This window comes from Balaenoptera borealis (assembly GCF_965194805.1).
Source record: "Balaenoptera borealis genome assembly, chromosome: 9".
NCBI lineage: Eukaryota > Metazoa > Chordata > Mammalia > Artiodactyla > Balaenopteridae > Balaenoptera > Balaenoptera borealis.
In genome coordinates this window covers 111,772,332-111,789,858 of record NC_138873.1, presented here as the reverse complement: position 1 = coordinate 111,789,858, position 17,527 = coordinate 111,772,332, and the positions used below count along the sequence as shown (strand labels likewise).

General features: G+C 41.5%; 1 protein-coding gene and 1 long non-coding RNA gene across 3 annotated transcripts in view; one reads left to right on the top strand and one right to left on the bottom strand.

Moving 5' to 3' along the window:
- LOC309634743 overlaps positions 1-17,527 on the top strand; it is a 632,894-nt gene that overhangs the window by 383,695 nt on the left and 231,672 nt on the right. The gene's annotated exons all lie outside the window — the stretch shown is intronic.
- Positions 1-17,527, bottom strand: part of CD109 (CD109 molecule) — a 132,608-nt gene that overhangs the window by 50,212 nt on the left and 64,869 nt on the right. For both annotated transcript variants that reach the window (XM_082405031.1, XM_082405032.1), the window contains 9 exons: positions 15,385-15,469; positions 10,943-11,039; positions 10,529-10,670; positions 9,735-9,844; positions 7,337-7,561; positions 6,433-6,534; positions 6,285-6,347; positions 4,314-4,490; positions 673-825 (listed from right to left, as the gene is read on the bottom strand). In XM_082405031.1, coding sequence (XP_082261157.1) covers positions 673-825; positions 4,314-4,490; positions 6,285-6,347; positions 6,433-6,534; positions 7,337-7,561; positions 9,735-9,844; positions 10,529-10,670; positions 10,943-11,039; positions 15,385-15,469 — 1,154 coding nt within the window. The remainder of the gene's footprint in view (positions 1-672; positions 826-4,313; positions 4,491-6,284; positions 6,348-6,432; positions 6,535-7,336; positions 7,562-9,734; positions 9,845-10,528; positions 10,671-10,942; positions 11,040-15,384; positions 15,470-17,527) is intronic.

Genomic DNA, 17,527 nt, shown 5'->3' with positions numbered 1-17,527 from the left:
AAGGGGGGAAAGTGGGGGGTTGGGAGGGAGGGATGAATTGGGAGATTAGGATTGACATATATACACTAATATGTATAAAACAGATAACTAATAAGGACCTGCTATATAAAAATAAAATAAAATTCAAAACAAAAGAGCTTACAAATAAAAATGAAATGACTAACGAATAGGTGATTAGTTTAGATAACACTAAATGTTCATATATTTCTTGGTTTGTAAGTTTTCTGCAGGTTAACATGATTTTTCACTCCCTCAATATACTGCAAATTCCTGATTCAATGGGGACTGTAATTATTTATAACCATTATGTACAACCAAAATAGAAAGTACTTCATAATTACATAAAGCTCTCTCCAATGTCATTCAGAATTGTGCAAGTCCATTTCCTAGTACTTTCTCAAGAGTCTTCAGTTAAAATACAGTACGAAAATGAGGGAAGACTCTAAGTGGCATTTCTCATGTAAGACAGCAAAGACACTTGACCACGATAGCCTCTTTCCAACATTAACAACTGGAACGCAGATCGTTTTCATTCAGAAGCTTTACTGATTACTGACTTATACTTGAAAAGGAACTAATGAAATTTCCTTTAGATACCTGAAGTAGCACAATAAAGTTTCTTTTTTTCTCTTTTAATGTGTATTTTTGTAATGAAAAAATAGCTAAACTCACATTTTCCATTGTAATATCGTTTGAGACATTCATCAGATTCACACTTTTGTCGACAGCTACAATCCCAACTATTGAGTCTGGCTGTGTCACAGAGATCTTAAGAGAGACTCTCTCAGAGGGTTCAGCATTGGCTTTACTCCAAAATAGCTGTATCTAAGAAAGGGAGAAAACAGGATTGATACATTACACTTTTTCAAAGCATTTCTTACGTCTTACCAATAGCAGATGAATGACAAAATCTAGCAAAGATTCTACATTTGCCTTGGCTCGGGGACCATTCTAAAACCATACACAAGCCTTCTCCAGGGAAAGGAGTAAAAAGAAACCTCAGCCCCACAGTGTTCGCCAGTCATGGAACCTCTCACTGTGGCATAAATCAGAGTCTTCCTTCACTTCTCTACCCTTTCTCCACCTCCCACCCCACAGCCGCCAGCCGGTGCTGAAGAGAAGACACTGTGTGGCGTATGTGAAGAGGGCCAGTATCCAAGAGGGGGGACAGGAAAGAGGAAAGAAACTGCCGGTGCCTGTACACTGGCCACCTGGACTCAGAAGTGAGTGCATGCAAGTCAGAGCCCCGGGGACTCCCAGAACCGGCTGCTCTGGGCAGGGGTGTCTTTCCCCAGGACGAGGCCATCAGACCAACACAGTCAGGCCCCATGCTCTGTGCCTCCGCGGCTGCCTGAACTTCCTCTGTCATTACACTCAGCAAAGCACAGTCCTACCCGTACTTCTTTTTTTAACATCTTTATTGGAGTATAATTGCTTTACAATGGTGTGTTAGTTTCTGCTTTATAACAAAGTGAATCAGTTATACATATACATATGTTCCCATATCCCCTCCCTCTTGCGTCTCCCTCCCTCCCAACCTATCCCACCCCTCTAGGTGGTCACAAAGCACAGAGCTGATCTCCCTGTGCTATGCGGTTGCTTCCCACTAGCTATCTATTTTACGTTTGGTAGTGTATATATGTCCATGCCACTCTCTCACTTTGTCCCAGCTTACCCTTCCCCCTCCCCATATCCTCAAGTCCATTCTCTAGTAGGTCTGTGTCTTTATTCCCGTCTTGCCACTAGGTTCTTCATGACCTTTTTTTTTTTCCCCTTAGATTCCATATATATGTGTTTTCTCTTTCTGACTTACTTCACTCTGTATGACAGACTCTAGGTCCATCCACCTCACTACAAATAACTCAGTTTCGTTTCTTTTTATGGCTGAGTAATATTCCATTGTATATATGTGCCACATCTTCTTTATCCATTCATCCAATGATGGACTTCTTAAAGAGCATCAATCCTCTCATCCCGGCTGAACCCAACGGCTATGTTCTAAGGCCTCTTCCTCCTAGGAATGTTCATCCTGCCCAGCTCTGTTTCAACAGTCCCGTGCCCCAGTGACTGTACCACCTGATCAAGATGGCCTTAATGTCCCCCTCAGCTTGCCTGAACTTTAGAAACAGGCTTCTTCCTGACATTAAGCACCCAATTTCCCTTTTCTTAAAAAAATTGCAATTGTTAATGTTTTCTCTGTCCCTTTGAGATGTAAATCTTCTCCCGGCTTCCTGCCAGTTTCACCAGCAGCAATGTCTCTCTCAAAGACCTGGGAGCCATCCTTTTGAAGTGTAATCATCAAGAAAGAGCCCTGACTGTTCTCCCAGTCTCTGTGGATGAATAGAAGCCTAACTTATATAAACTCCAGTTACCAAACACAGATGGCCTAATCACACTGACCAACCCCTCCCCCAGGGTCTTCCAGCACTTTTCCATTAACTCACACCAGTGCTTAAAAGCCCTCCTGCCTTTTGTTTCAGTGGAGTTGAGTTCAGTCTCTCTCCCCTATTGCAAATGTCTTGAACAAAGTCTTCCTTGCCTGTTTAACTTGTCCAATGCCATCTTCCTTTCACATGCCTCTTGAGCCATTGTATCTAGTTTACTCTTCTCCACTTATACCTTAAACAAGGGGTAAGGAGGAGCATCGTATGCAAACTTTGCACTTCTCATTCTTTACTCTGCACGTCATGACCCCATGGCTCCAACCTGCACTTCTGTGTGGATGATTTCTAAAACTACATCTCTTGCCCCTTCCACATCTCATTCATTTATTCCACAGTCATTACTGAACATCAACAAAGATTCATTAATGTTCTTGTGTTGAAACATAGTTTATTTCCAAATATGCAGTTTCTTGCAGAGTAAATGTGGTAAACATTATCATATAAAAATTGAAGACTTATCTTTGCAAACACAACTGAAACTAATTTCTTATCTCTCATATCTAAGAAATTTCTTGGAAGTTATTTATACAGTCTGCTTCCTCAAAGCCTTTTACACAGCGATGTTTTTTAGAACCTGCTCTCACTTTCAGAGATGTGTGCCTCCATGTTTAAGCCTTACTCCTACTTTAAAATTCACCTTTCTCAGGGGATTAATGGAGTCACTAGAAGTCAAAAATTGTGCTCTGAAACTGACAGAATACAGCACTGTCTTTTAAAATATTCTTTTCATAAGACAGAAAATAGAAGTTTGTATCATGTTTTGACAGTCAAAGTTAGAGTCAACAGTTCTCTATAAAAAACGCATGGATAACAACTGTTACTTCTTAAAATTTTAACAAATCAAGGGGGAAAATGCTACCAGAAGAACTGCACTCTGCAAATCACTACTTTAAAATAATGATTATCGGGGACTTCCCTGGTGGTGCAGTGGATAAGACTCTGCGCTCCCAATGCAGGGGGCCCGGGTTCGATCCCTGGTCAGGGAACTAGATCCCACATGCATGCTGCAACTAAGAGTTCGCATGCCACAACTAAGGAGCCCACGTGCTGCAACTAAGAAGCCAGTGAGCCACAACTAACGAGCCCTGGAGCTGCAACCAAGGGGCCCACCTGCCACAACTAAGACCCGGCGCAACCAAATAAATAAATAAATATTAAAAATAATAATATTAATAATGATTATTTTGCTTCAGAGGTCCTGAGACGGCAGCAGCCTTTAGTGAGAACAATGGCTCATTTTAATACGTATGAGATAATTGAACTCCACCTGTCAATCTTACAATCTGGTTACTTCTCAGAGTTGGGGCCCAGGAGTGTTTCCTCCACAAGCTATACACCTTAGTTTATAAAAATCACTGCTGTGTGTGGAGACAAAACTCCAAAGAGATCTCCACATGCAAAGCAGCCAAGCTCATTGTAAATTTGTCCTGGGTGAGTTTCCAGATTGATGAAATGGATAAACCAAAGCCCAGCTCTCCTTCCATACATCACTGCAGATGCCTCACTCCCTCCTACACCCCTCACTTCACTCCCACACAAATAGCAACACCACACATATATTGCCATTGCAATTCCATGTCAGAGCAATATTGACTCCACCATTTGGGAAATCCTGAAAGTGCTTGGATTTGAATTAAAGTCTTAAAGCCAAGAACCATGACTTACAAAGAAGATGCACAGCGTCCAATAATTCCACAGGTGAAAATAGATACACAGTAATTAAATATGAAGAGGTTTATCCATAGTTCTAGAAATGAATATAAATTTCTAACCAATTTGGTTTCATGACACTTTTCTAAAGAAATATTACATTTCTCAGACTTTACTAATATGAAGTTTTCTTTTAAACATCATTACCTTAAATCTTACCTTATTTTTAAAAACAAGCTGAACAGGAACTTTCAGAACATCATTTATAATTTCCCCATCATCTTCAATATAATACACAATAACACAGGCTTTTGGAGCCCAAGAATTTTCTGGTGTTAAGGAAAAAGTTGTTGAATTTTGCTTGCCTACGGCCACTAACTGTCCCCTGGACACTACCTGAAAAGAAGAGTACATGAGTTTTATTTTATGCTAAAGCTAGTGAGAATCTCAATGGCAGCTATGTTTATCATAATTTTAAGCATACATACAAATCCTTGACTTAAAGCAACTTCAAATCCTTTTTGAACACACACACAAAAATAAACCTCCCTGACCAACACAGAGAGTACACGCTGGTAATTAGAAAAGGATAAGATAAAGCAACCACAATTGAGCCAACAGCAGCTTGATGGTCAAGAATCTATTTCTGAGTGGAAGGAATGCAGAGCTCCACTGAGAGAGCTGGATTAGCAAAACTACAATTTATGGGGAGCATTTTTATTTGTTTTTGTTTTCCTTATGTTTTATAATTTTCTATAATGAACATATGTGGCTTATCTCATAGAATTTTAAATTTTAAACATAATGCAAGATTTCATTATTCATCTTAAACTGGAAATGCAAATACGGGTGAAGAAAGAAAAAAAGAGTTTGATTTCAATATAAAAAGGACAGTTTAAAAAGGTGTGAGGCTGATTTGTAGCAACATGGATGGACCTAGTGTGATAATACACTAAGTGAAGTAAGTCAGAAAGAGAAATTCAAATACCATAGGATATCACTTATATGTGGAATCTAACATACGACACAAATGAACATATCTACAAAACAGAAACAGACTCACAGACACAGAGAACAGACTTGTGGTTGTCAGTGGGGAGGGTAGAGGAGGGATGAATTGGGATTAGCAGATGCAAAGTATATATATATATAGGATGGATAAACAACAGTGTCCTACTATATAGCACAGGGAACTATATTCAATGTCCTATAATAATCCATTGTGGAAAAGGAAAAAAATGTAAGAATTTTGCAAAGTAAATTTATATACAACTTAGACATAGAAAACTCTGTAAGAGGGGGGACTTCCCTGGTGGCACAGTGGTTAAGAATTCGCCTGCCAATCCAGGGGACACGGGTTCAAGCCCTGATCCGGGAAGATCTCACATGCTGCAGAGCTACTAAGCCCGTGCACCACAACTACTGAGCCTGCGCTCTAGAGCCTGTGAGCCACAACTACTGAGCCTGTGTGCCACAACTACTGAAGCCCGCGTGCCTAGAGCCTGTGCCCTGCAACAAGAGAAGCCACCGCAATGAGAAGCCCGTGCACTGCAACGAAGAGCAGCCTCCGCTTGACGCAACTAGAGAAAAACCCGCGCGCAGCAACGAAGACCCAACACAGCCAAAAAAAATAGATAAATAAAGTAAATAAATTTTAAAAAAAAAGAAAACTCTGTAAGAGGGACTTCCCTGGTGGCGCAGTGGTTAAGAATCTGCCTGCCAATGCAGGGGACACGGGTTCAAGCCCTGGTCCGGGAAGATCCCACATGCCACAGAGCAACTAACCCCAGGTGCCACAACTACTGAGCCCACATGCCACAACTACTGAAACCCGCGCACCTAGAGCCCGTGCTCTGCAACAAGAGAAGCCACCACAATGAGAAGCCCGTGCACCGCAACGAAGAGTAGCCCCCAGTCGCCGCAACTAGAGAAAGCCCACACGCAGCAACGAAGACCCAACACAGCCAAAAGTAAAAATAAATAAATTTATAAAAGAAAAAAAAGAAAACTCTGTAAGAACGTATATAAATATTACATATTGTGCATGTATAACATACAATACATTAAAATATAATAGTTTAAGTGTGAGGTTGAATTTTAAAAATCAGTAAGTTCAGTTTAAAATTAAGGTAGACATTATTTCAGATGATTCTACAATAGATCATAAATTTAGATTCTGTAAGAGATTACCATATAGCTAAACTCCTTCAACTGCTTGTTGCCACTAAGCACCAACTCAAAAGGTGATCCCACCTAGAAAAAAAATACTTTAATTAATATATACATTATCAGTGGCAAGACAGTCCAATTATAATTAACAAGTGATTGTAAGCATTACCTTTATATTTTCATCTCTTGTTTTTAGCTGGATGTACGTTTTACTAGGAGACTTAAACATATCATGAACTGCCATGCTACTCACAGTATCAAGAAAAGAGGCCTACAACAAAAGAAAAGGCAACCATAAAGTTTCATCTTTAGAAACACCTTGATAAAGGATGTTACCTGCTGGACAATCACTTTCACTTTTCTTCATGCAGGAAACAATACATTCCCCAGACATTGTATCTTCATCATTTTACAGCTTATACTATAAAGAAAGTGATAGCTGTAAACATGTAAAATGGTCTTCATCATCATAATCTAAGAGGAAAAAAGTACAGTCCTAGCTTATTTCCAAAACAAAGGTGTATTATCAGGAAACACGGTGAGAAGAAAGAAGGAAATGGAAAAGGAATCCTTTCCTCTCCCCACAATACAGAACTCAACTATAAGCAAGAAATCATATCAGCTCAATCTACCACTGGTGAGAGAAAAACTCAGAAGCCACACTGTGACAGGGCTGAGTGACCACGAGAAAGGGAGCGGGAACGGCTGGGGGTCTCAGTCCAGCAAAGGAGTGTAAAGGTAAAAAATATATTCCCCTTTGATCTCAGCTCCTGCCAAAACACCATTTCAAATGATTGAAAATCACCTAGACTGGGAGTTTGGGGGCTTCTCCATCATATCTTCGGATCACTATTTTCCTTTGCTCTTCAAAATGAATTTACAAGGAAGCATTCAGTCTAATTCTCAGCTACTGTCATTAAATCACTTTTTAGCCCTTTCCCCCATTCTTTTAAAATAAAAATATGTGTCCACTTCCTGTGTACCAAAGTGACCTCCCAACAGGTTGAGTGCCTACCACAAGATGACAATTTTAAGGTTGCTGCGGTAACACAATGATGGGAAACAGATGGTACCTTCAACTGTAGCTCGCTGGAATCGTCCAGGATTGGGAATTCAATCTTGAAGATTCCATTTGGGGGGACAGTATGATTTACGATCTGGACAGCCCCTATTTCCTGATTTCCACCATCCCATCTACTCCAGTACTCGGTATAGTTTCTCTGCGTCACCATTATGACTACATTATTTCTTCTTTCTTCAGGAGTCAGTTGATTGCCATCAGAACGGGTTACCTTCACCTAATTGTCAAAAGAAAACATTTTGAAATCAGGTAAACAAGAGAAGCAAAGGATTCAAGTTTAGTTGAATCCAGTTTCCATCTGTGCTGTTCCCATGAAACTGAACTCTCAAAAATCATCGGCAGCCCCCTAACTTCCAGGTTCAGTGGTCTCTCTCTCTCTAGGCGGCCTCCCCTCCCGTCTGGCTGTTATGGCTCCTCTTACCTTCCACGGCTCCACAATAACCTCTTTCACTGCATACCCCTCTTCCTACATCCTCTCAGTGTCCTTTTTTATCCCCCTTCCCTCTCCCTAAATGTGGGAATTTGTCAAAGTCTCATTATCATTTACCCTCAAAGGTCTCGGCACTCCTGCTGCCATCCTGACCTGGTTCTGGAGCTCATACTCAATACCTCCAACCCCCTGCAGGAAACTTCTACTTGTACATCCCTGTCATCTCAAATTCAGTACATCTAAAAGTGAGAAACCATCTCGCCTTTCCTATTTTTGCTAATACCACAATTCCGTCAGACTTAACATCTCTGAATTTCCCTTCCCTCTCCCCACCTTCCAAATCCAATGCACACCAAGTCTTACCTCTCTTACATGCTCTCCACCCACAGACAGCAGTGCAAGCCTCCTGCTGGCCTCGTGCCCGGGCTGCTACCCTCCTCCTGCACCCAGACACCCCCCCCCCCAGTCCCCCTGGAACGCTGCTTTCGCCACACCCCTCCCACGTTCATAAGGCACCAAGATCTTCGCTGCTTAGAGCATGTGAGACACGGAGGACTCTCTGCAACCCCCAAGCTTCACCTCCTGCTTTCTCTCTGACCGCTCTTGGACACGAGCTCTCTGCCGTCACTGCCCCGGTCCCGTCGCCGTCACCTGAAGGCACCCTGGCTTGCCAACCAAAGCTCTCGCCTTGTGTAGACGTCTCAGCTCATCTTGTTCCCCATCCACACGTCCAAACACTGAAAATGCTGCTGATCTTGTAACAAATAGACTAAGTCTTCCGCTTCTCCATAAAGCATCCCTGAATGACCCCCCCATCCCTATCCTACAGGCAGCTCCTCCTCCCTGAACTCTCTTTGTTTCCCTCTATTCATTTGGAAGTTACCATTTGCAGATTCCTGGGGGTTTTCTTAACTACCTTTTCAAACTGTCTAAATTATAAGCTTCTTAAAATCAGAAGCTATCTAAAACTTTTTTTTCTCACTAGATCACTGGTTTATTGTAAAAAGATATTGAGCAAGATGGAAGAGATGCTTAGGGCAAGGTACCAGCACAGGGCCCTCTCTGAGCGCAGTCCTGCCCCCAAATCTCCACATAGTCACCAACATAGAAACTCTAAAACTTCTCTTGATCTATTCAACAAGAAGTGACCCTCCTTTCTTTAAAGCAGGGGCCAGAAGACGATGGCAGGAAGGGAGGCCAAATCCAGTCTCTTTGGAAGTAAGTTGTTATTGGAACGTGACCACCCTCGCTTGGTTACCAAGGGGCTGTGGCCGCTTTCATGCTACAATGTCAGAGTCACACAGTTGTGACTGAGACCATATGGCCCTCAAAGCTAAAAATATATACTATCTAGCCCTCTGCAGAAACAGTTTGCCAACACCTGTTTTAAATCCCTACAGAGATGTGTTCATGACACTGATTTATCCTGCCTTGAATTACAGTTATGTGTATATTTTCTTGTCACCATCACAAACACTGTGACTCCAGGGCAGAGATTGGGTCCTTCTTAGGTCTGTAAGCCCCATTTATTCACTCAGTCACTAAATGTTAATTCAGTATTCTCTCAAAAAATTGAGTAGATTAGTTGATACTTTTTAATGCTACATCTTTGCTAGGACTAAAATCAGTCATTATAAAAATCAAACTGAAACTGAAATTTTTTGACTACCATCTAATTCCTTCAATTAATTTATAAAAACTTCAGTGTCGCAATTCAAATCTAACTTGAATTACTTATTAAATATATTTTGAGGAAAAACTTTTTGGAAACTACTTTTTTAAATAAATTAGATAAAGGTCATTTGGAAACAATTCTGTGTGCCTCATATATCTAAAGAGGAAAAGTAATCTACCTACTTTGGGCTTAAATTTTTTGAATAGCATTGAAAGTACTATTTCCCATTCTGTTTCACTAAACTGAACTTACTGCTTTACACCATTAATAAATATGCCAACTTACAGTGGCTGTGAAGTTGAGAGATGGCTTTAAGACAGTAGCATAATCAAAAATGTCAATGATGTAATCGTGTTGCTTGAAAAATACATTGGAGCTTGCATTTCTTGAGATACCTGTTTTGGAAATTGCACCATTTAGAAAGTAAAAGTAATATATTACCAACAGCTTCTATCCACCAAATATCTCCATCTGAGCTACTTCCCAAAGGGGTTAGGATATCAGGACACAGAAGCCTCTTTGGCTTGGCCACAAAGAGGACCACACATGTCCTCTGTGGATCCCTTCTGAGCACCATTAGTGTCCCCCAATCAATGACATGTGCACCAGAGATCAGGCCACTGACAGAACAGTCTTTTTGCACTTTCGGGGATTGGTGAAAGCCATTAAAAAATAGCAACCGAAAGATCCAAGTAATGAACCTTTATTTTATTATTAAAAGAGAAAACTGTCTAGGAGCAGGTGAGATTTCAGAAGATGTTATTTAAAAAAATAAAAGGAGGATGGTTAGTCAGCTGAAAAGGTAGCCCTTCCATGTAGTTTTCAGGTTGAAAAAAAAAATAGAGATGGAAAAAATTATAAATACCTATCACAGGTGGTTCAAGTGCATCCTTTCAAAGAACATAAGTTTCCCCTTCATTATGAAAACATTCTGCAAGTTACACTGATAGTCATGACAATCTCAGCATTAACTAGCATCCTTAGGCAACGGTGCCCTCAAATGAACGTACCAATTATAATAAGAGATGACAGAGCAGCACAACATAAATAGCTTTACCTTCACTTCAAAGTCTACAAACCTGTAAGTGATTCTGTCACTGTGGCTAAAATTTCTACCGGCCCAGGAGAAGACAGATTCATGCGTTCAGAAAGGCCATCGGAAAAATCCATTACCTTTTTCATCTCTTCATCGTGAAAAGAGAAGTTTGCAGATCCATTTATCTGTTTTGTTAAAAAATTTTCAATTTCATTCTTCACTTTAGCACTTCAAATTTTAGAAATAAAACCCAAACTAAGTCACAACAATACAATGGTTCTCTTTCCACTTTAATCATTTTTTTAAAAAAGGGTAAATTCTCATTTGTTCAATGATAGAAAGCTCTTGATTTTCTTATGCTCAACTTTTGGTTAATTCAGTATAAAATCTTATTTCTAGAGAAAGTACACTTACAGTTTTTCCCCATTACAAGTTATAAGATATCTGCAAAAGTTACCTTAAATGTTTTTGTAATATTTTTCTTCACACCCCAAAAGGATAAAGGTAAAAATGTAAGTGTTAGGTCTCCTTTCACTGGCTTCCCATATGTATACCTGAAAAATAATACACAAGGCCTAACTTAAAAGAATTATATTAAAAACATATTCTTACTACAAATTTCTAAAACTAAAACATAGTTAGGAATGTGCTTAATAAATGGTGATCCTTGATATTAAGTCTCCAAAATGAGAAGACTTTTAACTCCAATACCTCAAAAACAGTTCATAATACACACTTTACCCAGCCTCTGGAGACTCCAGAGAAAATCTGATCATAATTGGAAGTGACAGTTTCCCGTCAAAAGATTTTTAAAAGATTATGAAAACCTTTCATTCTTAGAAATCCAGACTGGCCCATTAACTGCATGCCCAGGAGACTTTGTAGCTTTTGAATATTTTTAAATGTTAGTTGAAATTGCATTCGCCGTGGCCCATTGCTGCATGTTCCAATATTAACCATCAGGGTTTATGAGATCAAACATGCCAGGGCACCAAATGTGCTCATGGTTATTAAAAATTCGCTTTTTGGGGCTTCCCTGGTGGCGTGGTGGTTGAGAATCTGCCTACCAACGCAGGGGACACAGGTTCGAGCCCTGGTCTGGGAAGATCCCACATGCCACGGAGCAGCTGGGCCCGTGAGCCACAATTACTGAGCCTGCGCGTCTGGAGCCCGTGCTCTGCAACAAGAGAGGCCGCGATAGCGAGAGGCCGGCGCACCGCGATGAAGAGTGGCCCCCGCTTGCCACAACTGGAGAAAGCCCTCGCACAGAAACGAAGACCCAACACAGCCAAAAATAAATGAATTAATTAATTAATTTTTTTAAAAAATTCGCTTTTTGAAAGAAAATTTAAAATAAAAGTAATCTGCTTATCCATAGCACCGAAATTATATTCCTGAATCAAATCTCTCTCTGCGGACTTGCATTCTATGTATTAATTGTATCCCCCCTCATGATGGGATAGTCTCTTCGTGTAAAGCAGAGGCAATCTTTGGTAAACCATTTTACTGTCAGAAAGCCTTTTTTAAATACGTTTCCTGGGTCCCTTCCATCTCTATTGTGAAATGCTCAACCAAACATGGAAGTTAATTTTGCTTTGTGCTCTATAAATCTGACAGTAAACTCCTGCTTCCATTGAATCCCTTAGTTGAACACAGAAAACAGCCCCTCGTCTGGATCAATGCATTCCTTCAGGATACAAATAACAGTATCTTTGAGCTCTTCTGCAGAACTGAAACCCCCAGCAAATGGAAGATGTTAAGTTCTTGATGAAGCACGCGTCATTCCAAAGAAGGTCACAGTTCGTCCATCATCACCTGATGCCAGGTGATCCCCGCATTGAAGGAATGCAAGCCCTGCATGCCCCCTGATCCTTATCCGCAACCCCACCCCTTGACTATAAAACTCCTCACAAACACCCCTGGGTTCGGACACACAGTTCTGAGGGCATTAGCCCACTGTGACCCTCTTTGCCTGGCAAAGCAATAAAGCTATTCTTTTTTACTTCACCCATAACTCTGTCTCCGAGAATTAATTCGGTGTCGGGGCACAGAGGCCAGATTCGGCTTCACTATTGCACACTTAATAGACTACAATCTAGTATAAACATAACTTCTATACACACTGGGAAACCGAAAAAATTTCACGTGACTCTCTTTATTGCAATATTTTCTTTATTGCAGTGGTCTGGGACCGAACCCACAATCTCCAAGGTATGCCTGTAGTATGAGAACTAGCCAGGTCTGAGAACTTTAACTGGCAACAACTGTCTCACTACCTACAACAGACAAACCAAACGCTAAGATGGGCTTTCAGATGTGTCTAGGCTAACGTCCCCAGTCACTTAATCAAACACTCTAGGTGTCAAGGTGAAGGTACTTCATAGGTGTGATTAAAGTCTGTAGTCGGTTGATTTTAAGTAGAGGAGATTATCCTAGATCATCTGATCAGCCTGACCTAAGCAGTTGAAAAGCCTTAATGCAGAGCCGAGAATTCCCTACAGAGGAAGAAATTCTGCCTGTGAACAGAAACGCCAGCCCGTACCTGAGAGCTCTAGCTGCCCTTCCTGACAACCTGCCCTACAGATTTTGGATTTGCCTAGTTAGTCCGCCCAGTCAAATAAGCCAACGCCTTGCAGTAAATCTCTTAATATATGCCTCCTGCTGCTTCTACTTCTCTGGTTATACCTCGACTGATACACATACTAAAGAAAATGATAAGAACACAACATGTTGAGCGCTGAAGAACTGCCTGGGGACCGTCACAATCGCAGTGTCATTCTCAGCCATTAGCGTCTCAAAGGGGCTCCACAAATGAGAATCAGGATGAAACTGCAGGGTTCTTACTGGGCTGGTGGGAAGAGGCAGTCAATGCTGTTGCTTCAGGGGATACACACCCCCTGAAAATGTACAATAAATTTCCTAGACAGTTACCAGAATTTAAGAACCACTGTTTTAACTGGTTGTGTTAAATCCCTGGCACACCCCTGAAAACTAAAAACAGAAAAAAAGAAGGTATCCACTTTCAACGTAATCCATGTGGACATTGATGGTTTATGCGGATTTGAAGTCACTAAGTTTTATAAGCGTTAGTCAAAGAACTCGAAATAAAAGGCAGACAGAATGCTTGACCTTCAGCTAAGATCAAGGGCAGGATAATAACTATGACAAAGCGGGCATTTATGTGTTTTCCAAACCATAAATTCAGCCCCAGAACCCAAATTCACATTGTAAGCTACCTCTTAGTTGAACTAACTTGGTATACAAATCGTAGACACATTTTTGCCTTTATGTCACGTGGGTGTCACATGATTTGTTTGCCAAAAGAATCTAAAGCAGGAGTCCTCACACGTTTTGGTGTGGGGACTCACTGCCCATCGACTGCCACTGCCACAAACCCTCACCAGGAGAGGAATATTGTGATGAGTGGTGAGATGGGGTCCAGTTTTTACCAGCTATTACAAATAAATTCTGAAGCTAAATAAATTTCACAAACCAAAGCACAGATATGGACACATCAAAAACAAATGCTGGGACTTCCCTGGTGGCACAGTGGTTAAGAATCCGCCTGCCAATGCAGGGGACACGGGTTCGAGCCCTGGTCCGGGAAGATGCCACATGCCGCGGAGCAACTAAGCCCGTGCGCCACAACTACTGAGCCTGCGCTCTGGAGCCCACGAGCCACAACTACTGAGCCCACGTGCCACAACTACTGCAGCCCGCGTGCCTAGAGCCTGTGCTCCGCAACAAGAGAAGCCACCACAATGGGAAGCCTGCACACCGCAACAAAGAGTAGCCCCCGCTCGCCACAACTAGAGAAAGCCCACGTGCAGCAACGAAGACCCAACGCAGCCAATAAATAAATAAATAAAATTTTAAAAAATAAATAAATAAATAAAATAAATGCTACAAGGCACACCCATCCTGGGGAAGGAAAGGCAGGCACCTCTTCATAAGGGCTGCGGAGGTCACCGGGAGTGTGCTGAGGTTTTCTGGGACCCAGAGCAAGACCTTCTCTGGTCTGGAAGAGGTGCAAGTGACACCAAGGAGGGACTGCTGAGCAGGGAAAGGGCACCGCGATGCTCTATCAGGTCCTGGCCCCCTTAGAGGATTAGGTCGGTACCCAGCCCGCAGGCTGCTCTTCTGAGGAGGTCTAGCCACCCAGGCCAATTACAACCCACTGACAGGTCCCGGCCGACGAGGGACGTGCGTCACAGGTGTCACCCCATCCAAGTCCTCGTAAACCCCGGCGGATGGGGAGGGACACAAAATTTTTTTAAAATTTAAAATGCTACAAGAAATCGGTCCTGGAATTACTTGAGGGCAATCCCAGCCTATACGTTTGAGAGCCAGTGGTCTGGAACTCTGAAGACGCTTTTTGCCTCAGCGAAACAAAATGCTGTGATGTTCGAGCCATTGGATCAAAATCATGAAAGCCACTAGACAGCAGTTACACGGGGCGGGGCTGGAAGTCCCTGTGTCCAAATGCTGAAACGGATGATGAATGTGGATCACTGACTCATCTGTTAATTGCAATAAGGCAACCAAACCCCTCCCCCAAGTCTCAACCTCCATTATTGACAGCTGAATGAGGACTAAATAAAGATAAAGCTTTTTTTCAATCTGGCACAATCTATCAGGTAAATCCCTTGACCAGTCTTAGAAAGACACTAGCCTGTGGGGAATATTTTAGGACTGGATCAGCTTGGAAGCAGAGACATGGGTGCAAAGACCTGTGCAGACATGTTCCGTGCTTAATTATTTATTATAAACATTTGTTTCCTGCCCACTGGGGTATTTTAATAAGCAACATATTGTGCTAATGTTCTGGAATATATAATGAGCTCTTTGTCATACAGTTTCAGAACAGTTTATAGTCATAGAAAGCAATATGATACTTACTTTGCTGTGACGGTACCATTTAAACTCACAGAATTTAAAGAACAGTATAATGGTGTCTGCAAAGTGACTTCAAATTTTGGTAATACTGGAAAAGAAAAGCAAGGATATTTTAAACAATCCATTTACCTCTCATTTTACAACTTAACAAACTAGAGAGCAGAACTGCTCTAAAGGAGTTGATAAATGGTACCATTTGAACTTAGATTCACTAGGCTCCAAATACACATTAACACATAGATAAAAGTACTTCATTCCACTCAAAATCAGAAACCCTACAAGGCTGGTAACTAGACAGCGATGGGGGTGGGGGAGTTGCTATGGACACTCGGGTCTGTGAAGCCTTCCACCGGTAGAATCTAAATTGTATTCAGAATCCTAGATGCAAAGCCATCTGAGTGCTAGAAGGCCAGGGTTTTCACTCACCTGTCACCCACCAGTGTGCACTTACTGCTTGTTAAAACACTTCCATGTCACTTGGTAAATAGCGACTTCTGAGCAGCCCCTTCCCTAGGACTTTTTTCCAATTTGGTTACTAAAAGCACATCCTGAGACCCTAAGACTCTCCTTTTTCTGCAGGGTGACACGCATGCAGTCACAGAGAATCCACGTCCTTTGAGACCATCAAAGGTAAATGCGGTGACAGTCTAACGCAATGGATTACTATGAAGTTGTGTCCTAGGATTTCTAGTTAATAACTAAGATATGGCTACAAAGTAATGATGCTTTTCTTGTGCAACAGGTACTGGTTCCTGAAGGTAATCCCAAAATTAGAAACCCCTACTTCGGTTGGCTTTATACAATTAGGCTATGAAATATTTTATAAATAGTTATATTATTTAATATAAAGCACCTCACTGGAGTAAAAAACATTTCGTTTCCTTCCAATCTATAGAAATATTCCTCTTCTCTAACTTCACTGACCAATGAAATAGATCCATCTCATAACAAGGCATCTCACCATTCAACTAACGCAAGAGAAGAATCAAGACGACCAATAAGTCAGCAGAACAGGACAGACCTCCAGCTCCAGACTAAAGACCCTTGGAGTGCCAAGATGATCTGAGGCCCGAGACCACTCCAGGACTCTGACCCTCCTCCAAGGTCCTGGTCACTCAGAGGTGGAATTTCCTTAGACCAAGGAAATTAAAATGTCCCCTCCTCAAACATCACAAGGTGGCAATCAATTGCCCCTCCACTACATACCCCCTTCAACAACATATAGCCCCCCAGCACCGCCTCTGTGTGAAATAAAAACAGCCTATAAAAGCCTCAGCCACCTCTGATTTATTCCTCTAGATCGGGGCTGTCCAAAAGAAACAAAATGTGAGCCACGTGGTGTAGTTTTAAATTTCTAGTAGCCACATTTAAAAAGGAAAAAGAAGCAGGTGAAATTAATTTTTGTAATATTTTACCTAAAGCCATATATCCAAAATATTATCATTTCAACATGTAATCAATATAAATAATTATTATTAATGAGCTATTTTTCTTTCTTTTTTTTATACCGTCTTCAAAATTTGGCATTCTATGTGCTTAGGGCACATCTCCATTTAGACCAGCCACATTTCAAGTGCTCAGCAGCCAACGTGGTGAGTGACCCCTGAACCAGACAACACAGTTCCAGATCGGGGGTCAGTAAACAATGACCAGCATGGGCTAAGAATGGGTTTTGCATTTCCAATTGGTTGGAAACAATCAAAAGAAGACTATTTCACGACATGGGAATATTATATGAAATCCAAATTTCCACGTCCATAAATAAAACTGCTTTGGCTCACAACCACTTTCACTTACATATTGTCTATGGCTGCTTCGTGCTACAACAGCAAAGCTGAGTAGGTAAGACAGAGCCGTATGGCCCACAAAGCATAAAGTTTTACTATCTGGCGATTAACAGGAAAAAGCTTTGCTGCCCCCTGTTCTAGTTGATCATGAGGCTGAGCTGTGACAATGCGGTATGAGATGCATGGACCGGAGCCACAAAGGTGCAAGCAAACGACTTTCCAGAATTTCTATTGCCTGAATGAGACACAATCTCAAAAAGTAACACAAATCAGACGAAAAAGCTTGTGTACAACCTCAACACAGCTGTTCAGAGCACAACTAATAGTGGGGTCCTACGCCTTCACTCTCCAATTTCCTT